The sequence below is a fragment of the Thamnophis sirtalis genome, unplaced genomic scaffold (genome assembly GCF_051295495.1).
Source record: "Thamnophis sirtalis isolate CommonGarterSnake01/CBP01778 unplaced genomic scaffold, rThaSir2_p1.2 scaffold_1, whole genome shotgun sequence".
NCBI classification, from domain to species: Eukaryota; Metazoa; Chordata; class Lepidosauria; order Squamata; family Natricidae; genus Thamnophis; species Thamnophis sirtalis.
The window spans coordinates 87,820,258-87,835,381 of record NW_028261381.1 but is presented as its reverse complement, the minus strand read 5'-3'; the positions used below and the strand labels follow the sequence as shown (position 1 = coordinate 87,835,381).

At 43.6% G+C, this 15,124-nt stretch overlaps 1 protein-coding gene across 2 annotated transcripts in view; it reads left to right on the top strand.

Moving 5' to 3' along the window:
- The window catches only part of KIAA1549L (KIAA1549 like), a 178,634-nt gene extending 176,574 nt beyond the window's left edge, over positions 1–2,060 (top strand). For both annotated transcript variants that reach the window (XM_087718436.1, XM_087718445.1), the window contains one exon: positions 359–2,060. In XM_087718436.1, coding sequence (XP_087574562.1) covers positions 359–640 — 282 coding nt within the window. In that variant the 3' untranslated portion in view covers positions 641–2,060. The remainder of the gene's footprint in view (positions 1–358) is intronic.
- Positions 2,061–15,124: the final 13,064 nt, after the last annotated feature.

Below are 15,124 nucleotides of genomic sequence, written 5' to 3'. Positions count from 1 at the left end.
GGGGAGGGCTTATTTTAGCACAAGCGCTTAAAAGCCTGATTGGGCTTATTGTCCAGGGAGGTCTTATTTTCAGGAAAACGGTACCTCTCTCGGTATGGCTCACAGTATGGATCTACTATGTTCCATCAGATAACTGAGGAATGGAAAACAATTGATTTGACAAGGAGCTTATTTATTTCTGATGAAAATGATTTCATTCAGTGATTTCCACTCAAAAATGGCATTTCCCTTGGAGTAATGGAACTGATTATTTTACAGCTTTTCCCAAGTGATATATTTATATGAGGTAGGGACTGCAGCTGTTCTGTGTTGTTGTTTAAGTGAGAGGAGTTCACGTTCTACTTAAAATCTTCTGTAGGTTCCACACCCTGGCTACCTAGAAGCATATTCACATCCACCCTATGAGCACAACTGTCTTTCGATGCTTCATCCTCAGTATGGTGAATCAGCAGATTTGTATCCAAGTCTGGAAGAAGCTCTGCACTCTGCTACAGTTGGATCTCATCAAAGCATAATAGAAAATGATGCTTCAATCAATCCTGTCCACAATCTTTCTACAACTGCCTTGGTGAAGGCAATAAGAGAAGAAGTAGCAAAGTTAGCCAAGAAGCAGACAGAAATGTTTGAATTTCAGGTTTGATGGGTTTCTGCTCTGTAGGTTTTCATCATTAGGAAACCTATAGCTTTTAAATTAAATGCCCTGTTTTCCCCAATTCTGATAGAGTCAATATTGGACCTTTTAAAGTAATAGCCACTATAACATCAATTCCATGCCTGTTACAATAACTATTCCCTGGCATTCTGCGTGAAACATTGATATATTATAAGCAAGTGTTCATCACATGTATCTTGTTTGATGACATTTCTACCACTGTAAACATTTGTTAAACCAAATGCCTGCTTTCTATTCCATATACAAAGTGCTGGGGAAGCACAAATATAGACCTCTCTGTAGCAACATCTGCATGTAAAAAGTAAGTTTTATCTTTCTGGATCAAGAGGAAACTAATACTGTGATAATTAAAGGACATGTATTCTTTAATTAGTGGTCAAGTAAGTTACATTTTGGAACACAGTATAAAGACTGAGTATAACAAAGCAATAGAGCTCAGCTTTTGCTAGAAACCACATTTTGGACCACAAGAATTTGATACGTATGAACTTCAGAGTGCTTTCTTAATGTCCTCAAAGCCTTGATCATTGTTTATAATCCAAAAACCAAGGGAGGGGGGAAAGAGCTGGTAAGAAGTATACTAGTATAATTAGTGTCTAAAGTGCTGATATAATGTTACCTTTGAAAGTTTTCAATAGTGTCTCTGTTGACTGTAAAAAGGAAAAGAAACTTGACCAAAAATACAGGTGTTAAAAGCTCTTGGAATCTTCCAGTGAAACCAAATTCTCTACGTCTACTATATTCAAAAAGAATTTCATATTGAACAAAGTGAAAATGGTGAATCTGAGAACCTTGAGTCTCGAGTTCTCAAATGAGAACTCAAGTTGGGAATAATGAATGTACTTTAAAAAAAAAAACCTGTGCTTAAGACAAAGCTCTATTCTTTTTTCTTGAGTAAATAATGACACGGCTATGCAAAACATGTGAAGAAAACCCATGATCAGAGTTTTGGCCATGTAGTCACTGGGCAGGAAATGAGCATGGCTCAAGAGAATGTTACTTTTATAGCCTGACATCAATATTAAGGTTGTGAATAATAAAACTAGTTGGTTACTTGAATAAAATAATATGCTGTAAATATGTTGCTGAAGTATTTCAACAAATTGTTCTGTTGAAATTGTTGATATTGAAAATGATTTTGTCAAATCTAGAATTATATATTTTGAAGGATAAATGTAATTCACTGTTTTATTGCAGTATGATGAAAATAACATGTGGAATGAAAGTTGAATGCAAATATGCTGATTCATTTAGGATAGCTTCAAAAATGGCAGACTGTTAAGAGAAAAATATTCATTTATAATGCAATCTTCAGAAGAGCTAAGATTGTTTATGGGATAACAAGTTGGACGAATGGATTTTTTGTTGGAATAAAAAATACCCTTTAGCCAACTCATTTCTTCAGTATCCGCTTTGTGTTGTTTTGTGATAATTTCTTTTTCTTTTCTTTTCTTTTGTTATTTTATAATCCTTTACTAAAGTAGATAAAGGGGTAATGAGGTTGTACATACATTACAAACTTAACCATCACAGTATTCTTTTTTGGGGGTAAGCAACAGAATGCAAAGCACAGAAAAGGTGTAAGAAATTGTAAGCCTGAAGGTTTAAAAAATAGTAAAACAAGGTTTAAAACAAGGTTTAAAACAAGAAACACTGTTTCTCTTTTTAACATGTACTTCATAAGCATCCAATTGCCATTTGACTGAATTTTAATGTTTTTTTTTAAACATATCTAACTGACTTCCATGGAATACACCTAAGCATAGCTGTCTTTGTTTTTTGTTTTTGTTTGCTGGGTGCGGGGCAATGTTTTATTCCTTGCAACAGATCACTTAATATCTATTCTATTAGCATATGCACATCTTAAAATGTCTTCATTTCTCCCATTTGTAACATTAAACCAAGGTAGTCATTGTTTAGCAACTGCCTGGGACAATGGCAGTTACTGTGGTGATGGAAAAGTAACTTTATGACTAATGTCTGTATTTATGACCTTTGCAATATTGCTTTCTCAGTCGTGTTCACCATTATACTCAATGTGTCTGTGGCTGACCCATTTTTCACTTTACTCCAGAGCGGAGAGAACTACACAAGCTAACTTTTCCTAAGCTGTTTTTTTTCCCCGCAGGGAAACACTCCCTAAAAAGGGCCAGTTAGAAATTAACAAGCTCAGGTCTGTGATCTTAATTACTTGATTAGTGCTCTCACATGGGTGAAAACTGGCTGAAACTGACCAGATCCTAAATCAATTTCACGCTTTTGTTTGCCTCCTAAGCAGTTCACTAAGGAAAGAGCCCTTCATAGGGTATTCCTTTTGATGTGTATTCCCTATTGTGCGCCTACTTACACTCTTGTAATCCCTTCCTCTCCAATGAATGTAAATACAAACCTCAATTATCCCAGTGCTGGGGTGAACATTTCAAATTTAGCAACTATATCACTTACTCACTGAGTGATTGCAATCACTAAAAAAGGTCTATCTATAATCTATGTTCGTGATGACGAACCTCTGGCACATGTGGCATGCAGAGCCCTCTGTGGGCATGTGCGTCATCGCCCCAGCTCAGCCAGCTGGTCATCGGGTTTCTGAGGTGCACATGCATGCCAGCCAGCTAGTTATCAGGTTTCCAGCGCTCTGGCACATGGGCACCATCCAGTTTGGGCACTGTGCCTAAAAGATTCGCCATCACTGATCTATGTGTCCTATTTTTTTGTCATTTATGCATACTTTCAACTTTTTATTTTCTCTTGACAGACACCAATACTTTTGACTCGAATGCCTTCATTTGAATTGCTCTGTCATAAAATTTATCTACTTGTAAATCATTCATATTTTCAGCTGATAATCACATGGCTGAATACTTTCATCGTGTTCCTCCTGCTCGGTATACAGTAAGCAATTCACACACAATTTACTTCATCATAACCACTAATCACTTTCAGTAACCATACTCATGTAGAACTGAATAATTCAAAACTGTAGACTTTTTAACATAAATATGCGCTAAATAAATGTACAGTGAACATTTTTTTTTACATTCATACAAGGTGCTGAAGGGTAAGGTTGTGGTATGTAATACCTTATTTAGCCCTTTTGGCTCATTTCCAAAACACATTTTTATTTTGATGAAAATTTCTTTTATTCATCTTCAGGCTCTTTCATTTCTCTACAAGTATCAGTTCATCTTCATTCTTTCTTTCCCCTTCTAGTTTCACAGACAAAGAACACACCTTTTTTCCCCCTTAAATTTCTTATATTTCAGTGATTAATTCATGTTCTTGAATATTTACTTCTTTTACATTCAAGAACAGCTTTCTATGTGCTATTTAGTATACTACCTTTTCAGCCATAATTACTTCTATATCACATGCAAAATACTTTGCTAATGTATGCATAATTTTAGTTTAAACAAATTTTGGGCAGTATATCATAAATGCAATCAAATCCCAGTTTTTCTCAACTCTGAAACCAATACACATTCTGCATTCAATCAACTAGATATAAGCCATTATTGACACTCAGTATACAATTTGCAAGTTGAAAAAACAGTTTTACAAGCCAGGGAGCCAGGAAACTCAAAATCTGTATCCACATATTTTTCAGCAAAGCAATTAAAAAAAAACATTCTCAAGATTGCTAATTAATTGCTTATGCACATTATGATTTCATAAAAAATCTTAGTAATGCAAACTTTTCATAGTTCTTTCTTTTTTATTATCTTACAGATGTAACAAAAACAAAATATATTTTTCTAATCCCTATGTATATAATATGTAAATTACTCAACCAACGAGAATAGTAGTTAATCATCAAGAAACCTCAAAAAAATAATTATATACCAATTTTATGATTTTAGGTTCTGTAGAACCAGAAGTATTGCTATGGTATTTTTGCTGCAAAAATGTTACGTATAAATGTATGTATGAATATCTATGTGTCCATATATATGCATATACAGTAGGCATGTGTAAAAATCCAGCAGTCATCAATATTAAACTATAATGTGGAAGCTTGGTGGAAATGCATGCAGATTCTTGATATCACTGAGTTCATTCCAAAGCCTCTGTCATATTGTTCAAAGAAACTGAACCATCAGAGCTGGTCTTTTCTGAAAGACAAACTAGGTGAAAGCCCTCTTCCTAGGCATGTCTTGGTGCCACAAAAACTCTGGATTGCTTGCATTTATGGGAACCTTAAAGTAAGAGTCTCAGGCTGGAACTTTTTCAATTGCACTGTCTTAAAGGCATTTTTAATTAACTGCAAGTAATAGAATGCCTGTAAAAGTGTTTCACTACTAACTGTCAGCGTTCCAAATACCATGCAGAATTAAATCAGACTCGAAGGCAAAACTATGCTTAAAGTTCCAATTTAATAAGACAGGCATGTTGGCATGTTGGGATTCCAACTCTGGAAGTTATATCAGAATCCCACCCAGTTAAAAGTTCATGATCTTGTCCCCACACCCACAGTCCATCACATGGTGCAATCTTCTTCTTCCACACTGGCAACTACGCCCAACTGCTTCCATTCAGGTGTGAAAGTGCGGAGACAAAGGATGACCTTGACTTCTAGTAAAGAATGAAAAACAATACATTCCACAATCCTACTCCTTCTATTCCCCCTCCCATCGACTATACTTAAAGAAACAGCATAATGAAATAAGAGAACGTGTGGCAGGCTAAAATTCTAAAAGAAATATAAATGCAGGCCTGACACTAACACATTGGGATCTTGAATCTCAGGCATGTAGATTTTTAGGTGACAAGTGCTTTTAGCAACAAGCATTTTAACTTTGTGAATTGCATGAGTTATCATCTAGTACACAATTAGTCAACAGTCATTTAAATAATGCATCAAAGAAGCAATATTCATCCTACAAGGTTTTTTATATTGCTTTCCACGATACCCGTATTCTGTATCTATCTGCTCATTCATACTTAGCTTATTTATGTCTGCAGTTCTCTTGTTTCTAGCCCTTTATATCTTTATGCCTTCAAGAAAGAGATTTTTCTTTAAATTTCCACAACCTTCATAGTAATTGAATGTATTTACATCATTCTCTGAATGGAGAAGAGTAAGTGATCTTATAGGAATTGTCAGGCCTCAGTTTTATGGAGCCCCTGTTAAATAAAAATCTGGAGAGCTAGGGTAGATTTTATGGAGAAATCAAGACACTCAATAATCTACTTTTTGATGCAGCTTCTATATATAAGTTGAAATCTACATCCTGGATTTTTATATAGAGATTCTAATAACTAAATCAGTTCTGGATTTAGGAAATACCGTATTTTCACCCATATAACCCACCCACGCAAATAACCCGCCCACGCGAATAACCCGCAGGTTTTCGGGATCGTGTAAAATATTTTCCGTATACCCCGCCCACGCATATAACCCGCGATGAGTAAGGGAGAAGGGAAACAGCTGAGATCGGTGGGGGCTAAAGAAACGGAGGAAATAGCCTGCGCAAGCTGGGGGAGAGTTGGAGAAACGGAGAAGAGAAACAGCTGAGATCGGGGGCGCTAAAGAAACGGAGGAAATAGCCTGCGCAAGCTAGGGGAGAATTGGAGAAACGGAGAAGAGAAACAGCTGAGATCGGGGGGGGGGCTAAATAAACGGAGGAAATAGCCTGCGCAAGCTGGGGGAGAATTGGAGAAACGGAGAAGAGAAACAGCTGAGATCGGGGGCGCTAAAGAAACGGAGGAAATAGCCTGCGCAAGCTGGGGGAGAATTGGAGGAACGGAGAAGAGAAACAGCTGAGATCGGGGGGGGGGGCTAAAGAAACGGAGGAAATAGCCTGCGCAAGCTGGGGGAGAATTGGAGAAACGGAGAAGAGAAACAGCTGAGATCGGGGGGGGCGCTAAAGAAACGGAGGAAATAGCCTGCGCGAGCTGGGGGAGAGTTGGAGAAACGGAGAAGAGAAACAGCTGAGATCGGGGGGGCTAAAGAAACGGAGGAAATAGCCTGCGCAAGCTGGGGGAGAATTGGAGAAACGGAGAAGAGAAACAGCTGAGATCGGGGGGGCTAAAGAAACGGAGGAAATAGCCTGCGCAAGCTGGGGGAGAATTGGAGAAACGGAGAAGAGAAACAGCTGAGATCGGGGGGGCTAAAGAAACGGAGGAAATAGCCTGCGCAAGCTGGGGGAGAGTTGGAGAAACGGAGAAGAGAAACAGCTGAGATCGGGGGCGCTAAAGAAACGGAGGAAATAGCCTGCGCAAGCTGGGGGAGAATTGGAGAAACGGAGAAGAGAAACAGCTGAGATGGGGGGGGGCGCTAAAGAAACGGAGGAAATAGCCTGCGCAAGCTGGGGGAGAGTTGGAGAAACGGAGAAGAGAAACAGCTGAGATCGGGGGGGGGGGCTAAAGAAACGGAGGAAATAGCCTGCGCAAGCTGGGGGAGAATTGGAGAAACGGAGAAGAGAAACAGCTGAGATCGGGGGGGGGCTAAAGAAACGGAGGAAATAGCCTGCGCAAGCTGGGGGAGAGTTGGAGAAACGGAGAAGAGAAACAGCTGAGATCGGGGGGGGGGGCTAAAGAAACGGAGGAAATAGCCTGCGCAAGCTGGGGGAGAATTGGAGGAACGGAGAAGAGAAACAGCTGAGATCGGGGGGGCTAAAGAAACGGAGGAAATAGCCTGCGCAAGCTGGGGGAGAATTGGAGAAACGGAGAAGAGAAACAGCTGAGATCGGGGGCGCTAAAGAAACGGAGGAAATAGCCTGCGCGAGCTGGGGGAGAGTTGGAGAAACGGAGAAGAGAAACAGCTGAGATCGGGGGGGCTAAAGAAACGGAGGAAATAGCCTGCGCAAGCTGGGGGAGAATTGGAGAAACGGAGAAGAGAAACAGCTGAGATCGGGGGGGCTAAAGAAACGGAGGAAATAGCCTGCGCAAGCTGGGGGAGAATTGGAGAAACGGAGAAGAGAAACAGCTGAGATCGGGGGGGCTAAAGAAACGGAGGAAATAGCCTGCGCAAGCTGGGGGAGAGTTGGAGAAACGGAGAAGAGAAACAGCTGAGATCGGGGGCGCTAAAGAAACGGAGGAAATAGCCTGCGCAAGCTGGGGGAGAATTGGAGAAACGGAGAAGAGAAACAGCTGAGATCGGGGGGGGCTAAAGAAACGGAGGAAATAGCCTGCGCAAGCTGGGGGAGAGTTGGAGAAACGGAGAAGAGAAACAGCTGAGATCGGGGGGGGGGGCTAAAGAAACGGAGGAAATAGCCTGCGCAAGCTGGGGGAGAATTGGAGGAACGGAGAAGAGAAACAGCTGAGATCGGGGGGGCTAAAGAAACGGAGGAAATAGCCTGCGCAAGCTGGGGGAGAATTGGAGAAACGGAGAAGAGAAACAGCTGAGATCGGGGGCACTAAAGAAACGGAGGAAATAGCCTGCGCAAGCTGGGGGAGAGTTGGAGAAACGGAGAAGAGAAACAGCTGAGATCGGGGGCGCTAAAGAAACGGAGGAAATAGCCTGCGCAAGCTGGGGGAGAATTGGAGAAACGGAGAAGAGAAACAGCTGAGATCGGGGGCGCTAAAGAAACGGAGGAAATAGCCTGCGCAAGCTGGGGGAGAATTGGAGAAACGGAGAAGAGAAACAGCTGAGATCGGGGGGGGGCTAAAGAAACGGAGGAAATAGCCTGCGCAAGCTGGGGGAGAGTTGGAGAAACGGAGAAGAGAAACAGCTGAGATCGGGGGGGGGGGCTAAAGAAACGGAGGAAATAGCCTGCGCAAGCTGGGGGAGAATTGGAGGAACGGAGAAGAGAAACAGCTGAGATCGGGGGGGCTAAAGAAACGGAGGAAATAGCCTGCGCAAGCTGGGGGAGAATTGGAGAAACGGAGAAGAGAAACAGCTGAGATCGGGGGCACTAAAGAAACGGAGGAAATAGCCTGCGCAAGCTGGGGGAGAGTTGGAGAAACGGAGAAGAGAAACAGCTGAGATCGGGGGGGGGGGGCTAAAGAAACGGAGGAAATAGCCTGCGCAAGCTGGGGGAGAGTTGGAGAAACGGAGAAGAGAAACAGCTGAGATCGGGGGCGCTAAAGAAACGGAGGAAATAGCCTGCGCAAGCTGGGGGAGAGTTGGAGGAAGGGAATATCTTCCCGATTCCCCCATCTCCTCGCCCGTAGAACTGAAACAAGAGCTGCCCAAATATCTCCTGGCCCTTCAGGGCTGCCGTAGCGTGGAAGAATGTACTCCTTCACTTCAGAGCGGGGCTAGGAGAGCTTTTCCTCCCACGGAGTTCAATAAAATAAAATAAGGTAGATGGAAGGGAGGGAGGAAGAAGGGTCCCTCCCTCTTACTTTCTGCCCATTGAGATGAACCAGAGCCCTTCTCCCCGTAACATCCCCCATTTCTCCCACGATCCTTGCAGGCAAAGCGTTGAATTCCCTGGCAAAGAACAAATGGCAGGAAGGGAGAATCCGGCTCCTTTATCGTAGGGAGAAGAAAAACCAACCAACCCCCCAACTTCTCCCTTCGTTTTCATTCCTTGCCCTTTCCAATTGTCAAGCTTTTTGCCTCATTCTTCCTACTTCCCACGGAGAAGTAAAACTCCTTAACCGGGGTAGGCTTTTAAGGCACCTCCACCCTCTTCAACTCCTCCCCCCCTCCCTCATACACACATAAAGTGTCCCGCTTTGCCTTCCTTCCCCCCCCGCCCCCAAACGTGTCTGCTGCTTCAGCTTCACGTGCCTCAACTCTGTTCCAGCTGCATAATTTTGGTTTAGGACCCAGGGCTTCTTCTTCTTCTTTTGTTTTTTAAGGAGAGGTGATATGTGTGTGTGTGTGTCTCCTTTATCGTAGGAAACGTTTCTGAGGTTTATGGAGCTTAAAGGTTCAAGTGCTTTTTGCCTCATTCTTCCTACTTCCCACGGAGAAGTAGGAAGAATGACTTGACTTCCGCAGGACTTCTTCTCGTTCAAACACACACAAACACACAAGCACGCGCGCACACACACACACAAAACACAGAGGCGGGGACGCGGGTCGAGTGCCTCAAGATATCCCACCTAGCAGCCTTTTCAGGGGAGGGAGTGGGGGGGATCGGGACGGGAAATACCAAGTGGGACCTATTACTTCTACGTATCTCTAATTAGGCTGGCTTTGAAGACCAATTCAGCCTGTCTGAAAGGCTCTGAAGACAACCGGGGTAGGCTTTTAAGGCACCTCCACCCTCTTCAACTCCTCCCCCCCTCCCTCATACACAGATAAAGTGTCCCGCTTTGCCTTCCTTCCCCCCCCCCGCCCCCAAACGTGTCTGCTGCTTCAGCTTCACATGCCTCAACTCTGTTCCAGCTGCATAATTTTGGTTTAGGACCCAGGGCTTCTTCTTCTTCTTTTTTTTTTTTTTAAGGAGAGGTGATATGTGTGTGTGTGTGTGTCTCCTTTATCGTAGGAAACGTTTCTGAGGTTTATGGAGCTTAAAGGTTCAAGTGCTTTTTGCCTCATTCTTCCTACTTCCCACGGAGAAGTAAAACTCCTTAACTGCTCAGGTTGGGAGCTCAAAAGGGAAAAATTATATGCTGGACCTTTCCCCCTCCTCCCCATCAGGGCCCTTTACACATTTCCCCCTCTCCTGTGTTTTGTGTGTGTGTGTGCGCGCGTGCTTGTGTGTTTGTGTGTGTTTGAACGAGAAGAAGTCCTGCGGAAGTCAAGTCATTCTTCCTACTTCTCCGTTTCTCCAACTCTCCCCCAGCTTGCGCAGGCTATTTCCTCCGTTTCTTTAGCGCCCCCCCCGATCTCAGCTGTTTCTCTTCTCCGTTTCTCCAATTCTCCCCCAGCTTGCGCAGGCTATTTCCTCCGTTTCTTTAGCGCCCCCGATCTCAGCTGTTTCTCTTCTCCGTTTCTCCAACTGTCCCCCAGCTTGCGCAGGCTATTTCCTCCGTTTCTTTAGCCCCCCCGATCTCAGCTGTTTCTCTTCTCCGTTTCTCCAACTGTCCCCCAGCTTGCGCAGGCTATTTCCTCCGTTTCTTTAGCGCCCCCGATCTCAGCTGTTTCTCTTCTCCGTTTCTCCAACTCTCCCCCAGCTTGCGCAGGCTATTTCCTCCGTTTCTTTAGCGCCCCCCCCCGATCTCAGCTGTTTCTCTTCTCCGTTTCTCCAACTGTCCCCCAGCTTGCGCAGGCTATTTCCTCCGTTTCTTTAGCCCCCCCGATCTCAGCTGTTTCTCTTCTCCGTTTCTCCAACTCTCCCCTAGCTTGCGCAGGCTATTTCCTCCGTTTCTTTAGCGCCCCCCCCCGATCTCAGCTGTTTCTCTTCTCCGTTTCTCAAATTCTCCCCCAGCTTGCGCAGGCTATTTCCTCCGTTTCTTTAGCCCCCCCGATCTCAGCTGTTTCTCTTCTCCGTTTCTCCAATTCTCCCCCAGCTTGCGCAGGCTATTTCCTCCGTTTCTTTAGCGCCCCCGATCTCAGCTGTTTCTCTTCTCCGTTTCTCCAACTCTCCCCCAGCTTGCGCAGGCTATTTCCTCCGTTTCTTTAGCGCCCCCCCGATCTCAGCTGTTTCTCTTCTCCGTTCCTCCAATTCTCCCCCAGCTTGCGCGGGCTATTTCCTCCGTTTCTTTAGCCCCCCCGATCTCAGCTGTTTCTCTTCTCCGTTTCTCCAACTCTCCCCCAGCTTGCGCAGGCTATTTCCTCCGTTTCTTTAGCGCCCCCGATCTCAGCTGTTTCTCTTCTCCGTTTCTCCAACTCTCCCCCAGCTTGCGCAGGCTATTTCCTCCGTTTCTTTAGCGCCCCCCCCATCTCAGCTGTTTCTCTTCTCCGTTCCTCCAATTCTCCCCCAGCTTGCGCAGGCTATTTCCTCCGTTTCTTTAGCCCCCCCCGATCTCAGCTGTTTCTCTTCTCCGTTTCTCCAACTCTCCCCCAGCTTGCGCAGGCTATTTCCTCCGTTTCTTTAGCGCCCCCGATCTCAGCTGTTTCTCTTCTCCGTTTCTCCAACTCTCCCCCAGCTTGCGCAGGCTATTTCCTCCGTTTCTTTAGCGCCCCCGATCTCAGCTGTTTCTCTTCTCCGTTTCTCCAACTCTCCCCCAGCTTGCGCAGGCTATTTCCTCCGTTTCTTTAGCGCCCCCCCCCGATCTCAGCTGTTTCTCTTCTCCGTTCCTCCAATTCTCCCCCAGCTTGCGCAGGCTATTTCCTCCGTTTCTTTAGCCCCCCCGATCTCAGCTGTTTCTCTTCTCCGTTTCTCCAACTCTCCCCCAGCTTGCGCAGGCTATTTCCTCCGTTTCTTTAGCGCCCCCCGATCTCAGCTGTTTCTCTTCTCCGTTCCTCCAATTCTCCCCCAGCTTGCGCAGGCTATTTCCTCCGTTTCTTTAGCCCCCCCCCCGATCTCAGCTGTTTCTCTTCTCCGTTTCTCCAATTCTCCCCCAGCTTGCGCAGGCTATTTCCTCCGTTTCTTTAGCCCCCACCGATCTCAGCTGTTTCTCTTCTCCGTTCCTCCAATTCTCCCCCAGCTTGCGCAGGCTATTTCCTCCGTTTCTTTAGCCTACACCGATCTCAGCTGTGTTTTTTTTTTAAACCAAAATGCTTCGGCAGTGAAGCCCTTTCACAGAGCAAAGCAGAAGAAGGGAGGGGTGTCTGTGTGTGTGAAAACGGAGCCACAGCCGCGCCGCCGCCTCCTCCCCTTCCCTTTCTGCCGGACTTCCAAGCCCAGAGAAGGCGAGGAGCTGCAGAATCCAGGCTTCCTCTCACCTCCTGCTTCTTCCTGGTCGCTTTGCCCATAGCCAGGGGTGGGGTTTTCACGAAGGCGTCCCGAAACCCAAGCAGGGAGAAAAGGGAGAAAAGGAGCCCGAGCCGCCGAGCCAGCCCACTGCCCCGAGGAAAGTGGTGGTCCTAAGCTCTCCCTTTACCGGTAGTTAATCTGTGTAAAATATTTTACGTATACCCCGCCCACTTTTATACCCCGCAGGAGGGCGCTGTGCATGTAAAAAACGCATATAACCCGCGGGTTATATGGGTGAAAATACGGTAATACATATTTTTTCAGATGAGAAACACAAAGAGTGTGATAAGCAACTACCCAAATATATCTTTTTTTAGCTATTTAAAGAACCGCCTACATTTGCATTCTTACACACTTAATTCCATTTGACGGAGAACAATAAAGCTCAGAGATATAAAACTGGTCCATAATTCAGGCGAGGAAATGCAGTTAAGGCTTGGTATACAACTGAGCTTGTACATCTTTGCTGATATACTGCAGACATCTCAATCTCCTTCCTATTCATATCAGATCTATTCTCTCTCAATAAAATAAACAGTTGTATCTCCCTGCGTGTTGTGAGTACCTTCTGCTGGCTTTTATATATTGCAACAGTGCAATAAGAGATAAAATCACAGTACTGTAAAATGTATGGCCTTTTAACTGTGCACATGACTGAACATCCTTGCTGATGCTAGTCACTCAGTCCTCCAAGTAATTTTTCTGTGCAGTATGTGCATGTCAGAATCTTTGAGAGACTCATAAAGAAAATGGGCACATGTGCATGTATGAGCTCAGGGAGGCCTGGGGAAGGAAAGCACTGGTGAGTGTATGCAAGCAAGAGGAGGTACATGTGTGTACAGGTGAGCAAAGTGGGGGGGAAGAGAACGATGTGTCTGTATGAGTAAGTGAAGGAAGCAAAGAAGGTGTGACAGTAGGGGGAGAGATACTTTCAAAGGACTTGTGACAATCCCTGTTGACCTCCCCATTAACTTTGCTTTTGCGAAGCAGGAAAGGAAAGTCACAAATGGCGATTGTGACTGTGGTACAGCTGGTTCATCACCACTTCAGATAGAACCTGTATCAAAATTCAGATCACTTCATTTTTAACATCTTACAAAAGAAAGGCATAAATTATACTAATATGTTACATATCCACACACATTAGTCAATTTATGATTTTTATATAATATACATAAAAACCCTTATTTTCTTAAACTGATTTCAATATGTAGTTTAATGTAAGACCATATACCCTGTTTACCAACAACATACAAGCTCCTTACTGGTATCATTGCAAACCAAACTTATGGATACTTGGAAAGAAATAACTTGCTTCCTCTAGAACAGAAAGGATGCCACAAAAATTCAAGAGGAACAAAGGATCAACTGCTGACTGACAAGCTAATCCTAAAGAATTCAAAGAAAAGACGAACCAACCTGTTCATGGTTTGGATAGTCTATAAGAAAGGGTTTGATTCAGTTCCCCATAGCTGGATCAAGAAATGCCTGAAAATCTTTGGCATCAGCAGCAACATACAAAAATGCATGGAAACTTCAATGAACCTCTGGAAAACGAAGCTTATAGCTAATAAAGAAGAACTGGGTGAAGTTGAAATTAAATGAGGCATTTTCCAGGGCGATTCCCTTTCACCCCTACTTTTTATACTCTAAATGCTACCACTGACAATCATTTTGAAGAAGATGAACTGTGGATATGAACTTGCAAAGAAAGGACTTAAAATCTTGCACTTGGTATACATGGATGATTTGAAGCTGTTTGCTAAAACAAAAGCTGAACTGAATTTATTAATTGAAAGCACAAAAGAATTTAGCCAAGACATTGGTATGCAGTTTGGAATTGACAAATGTGCAACAATGGCAACCAAAGCAGGCAAGATCATAGAAGATGATGGAATAGAACTTGAGAATGAAGAAATGATAAAGGCAGAAAACCAGAAGAAGGCTACAAGTACTTGGGGATTTTAGAGGCCTCTGACTTAATGCATAATAAAGTCAAGGAATTAACTTCAGCCAAGTACATTTGACGAATTCGCAAGATATTAAACTCCAAATTGAGTAGAGGAAACATCATAAGAGACATAAATACCTGGGCTATACCTGTGATTCGATACTCTGCAGGAATAATTGACTGGATCCAAATGGAGTTGGGCAATTTGGACAGAAAAACAAGGAAGCTTATGACAATGAATAATGCTTTGCACCCTAAAAGTGATGTTTACCGATTATATCTACCAAGAGCAGAGGGTGGTCGAGGACTCCTACAAGTAAAACAGATTGTAGAAGAAGAAAAACACAGCTTGAATGATTACATCCAGAAAAGTAAAGAACCAATGATTAAGGAAGTAAATAAAGGAGGCCTTTTAAAGACAACTAAGTCAAAAGCTGAATATAAGAAAGAAGTAATTGAGAAGCAAGCTGAAAATGGGAAAAACAAAGCTATGCATAGCCAATACTTGAAAAGTATTGAAGGCAAAGCTAACCAAAAGCTAACTTGGAACTGGTTAAGATCAGGAGCACTGAAAAAAGAAACAGAAGGCTTTATTTTGGCAGCTAAAGAACAAGCCTTAGCCACAAACTACATGAATGCAAAAATTCAACATGTTACCACCAACAGCAAATGTCGCCTCTGTAATGAGAAAGACGAGACAGTCGACCACTTGATCAGTGGATGCAGCAAAATTTCACAAACTGACTACCTACAACGCCATGACTGTGTTGCTACGATCATTCACTGGAAATTGTGCCAAAAGTT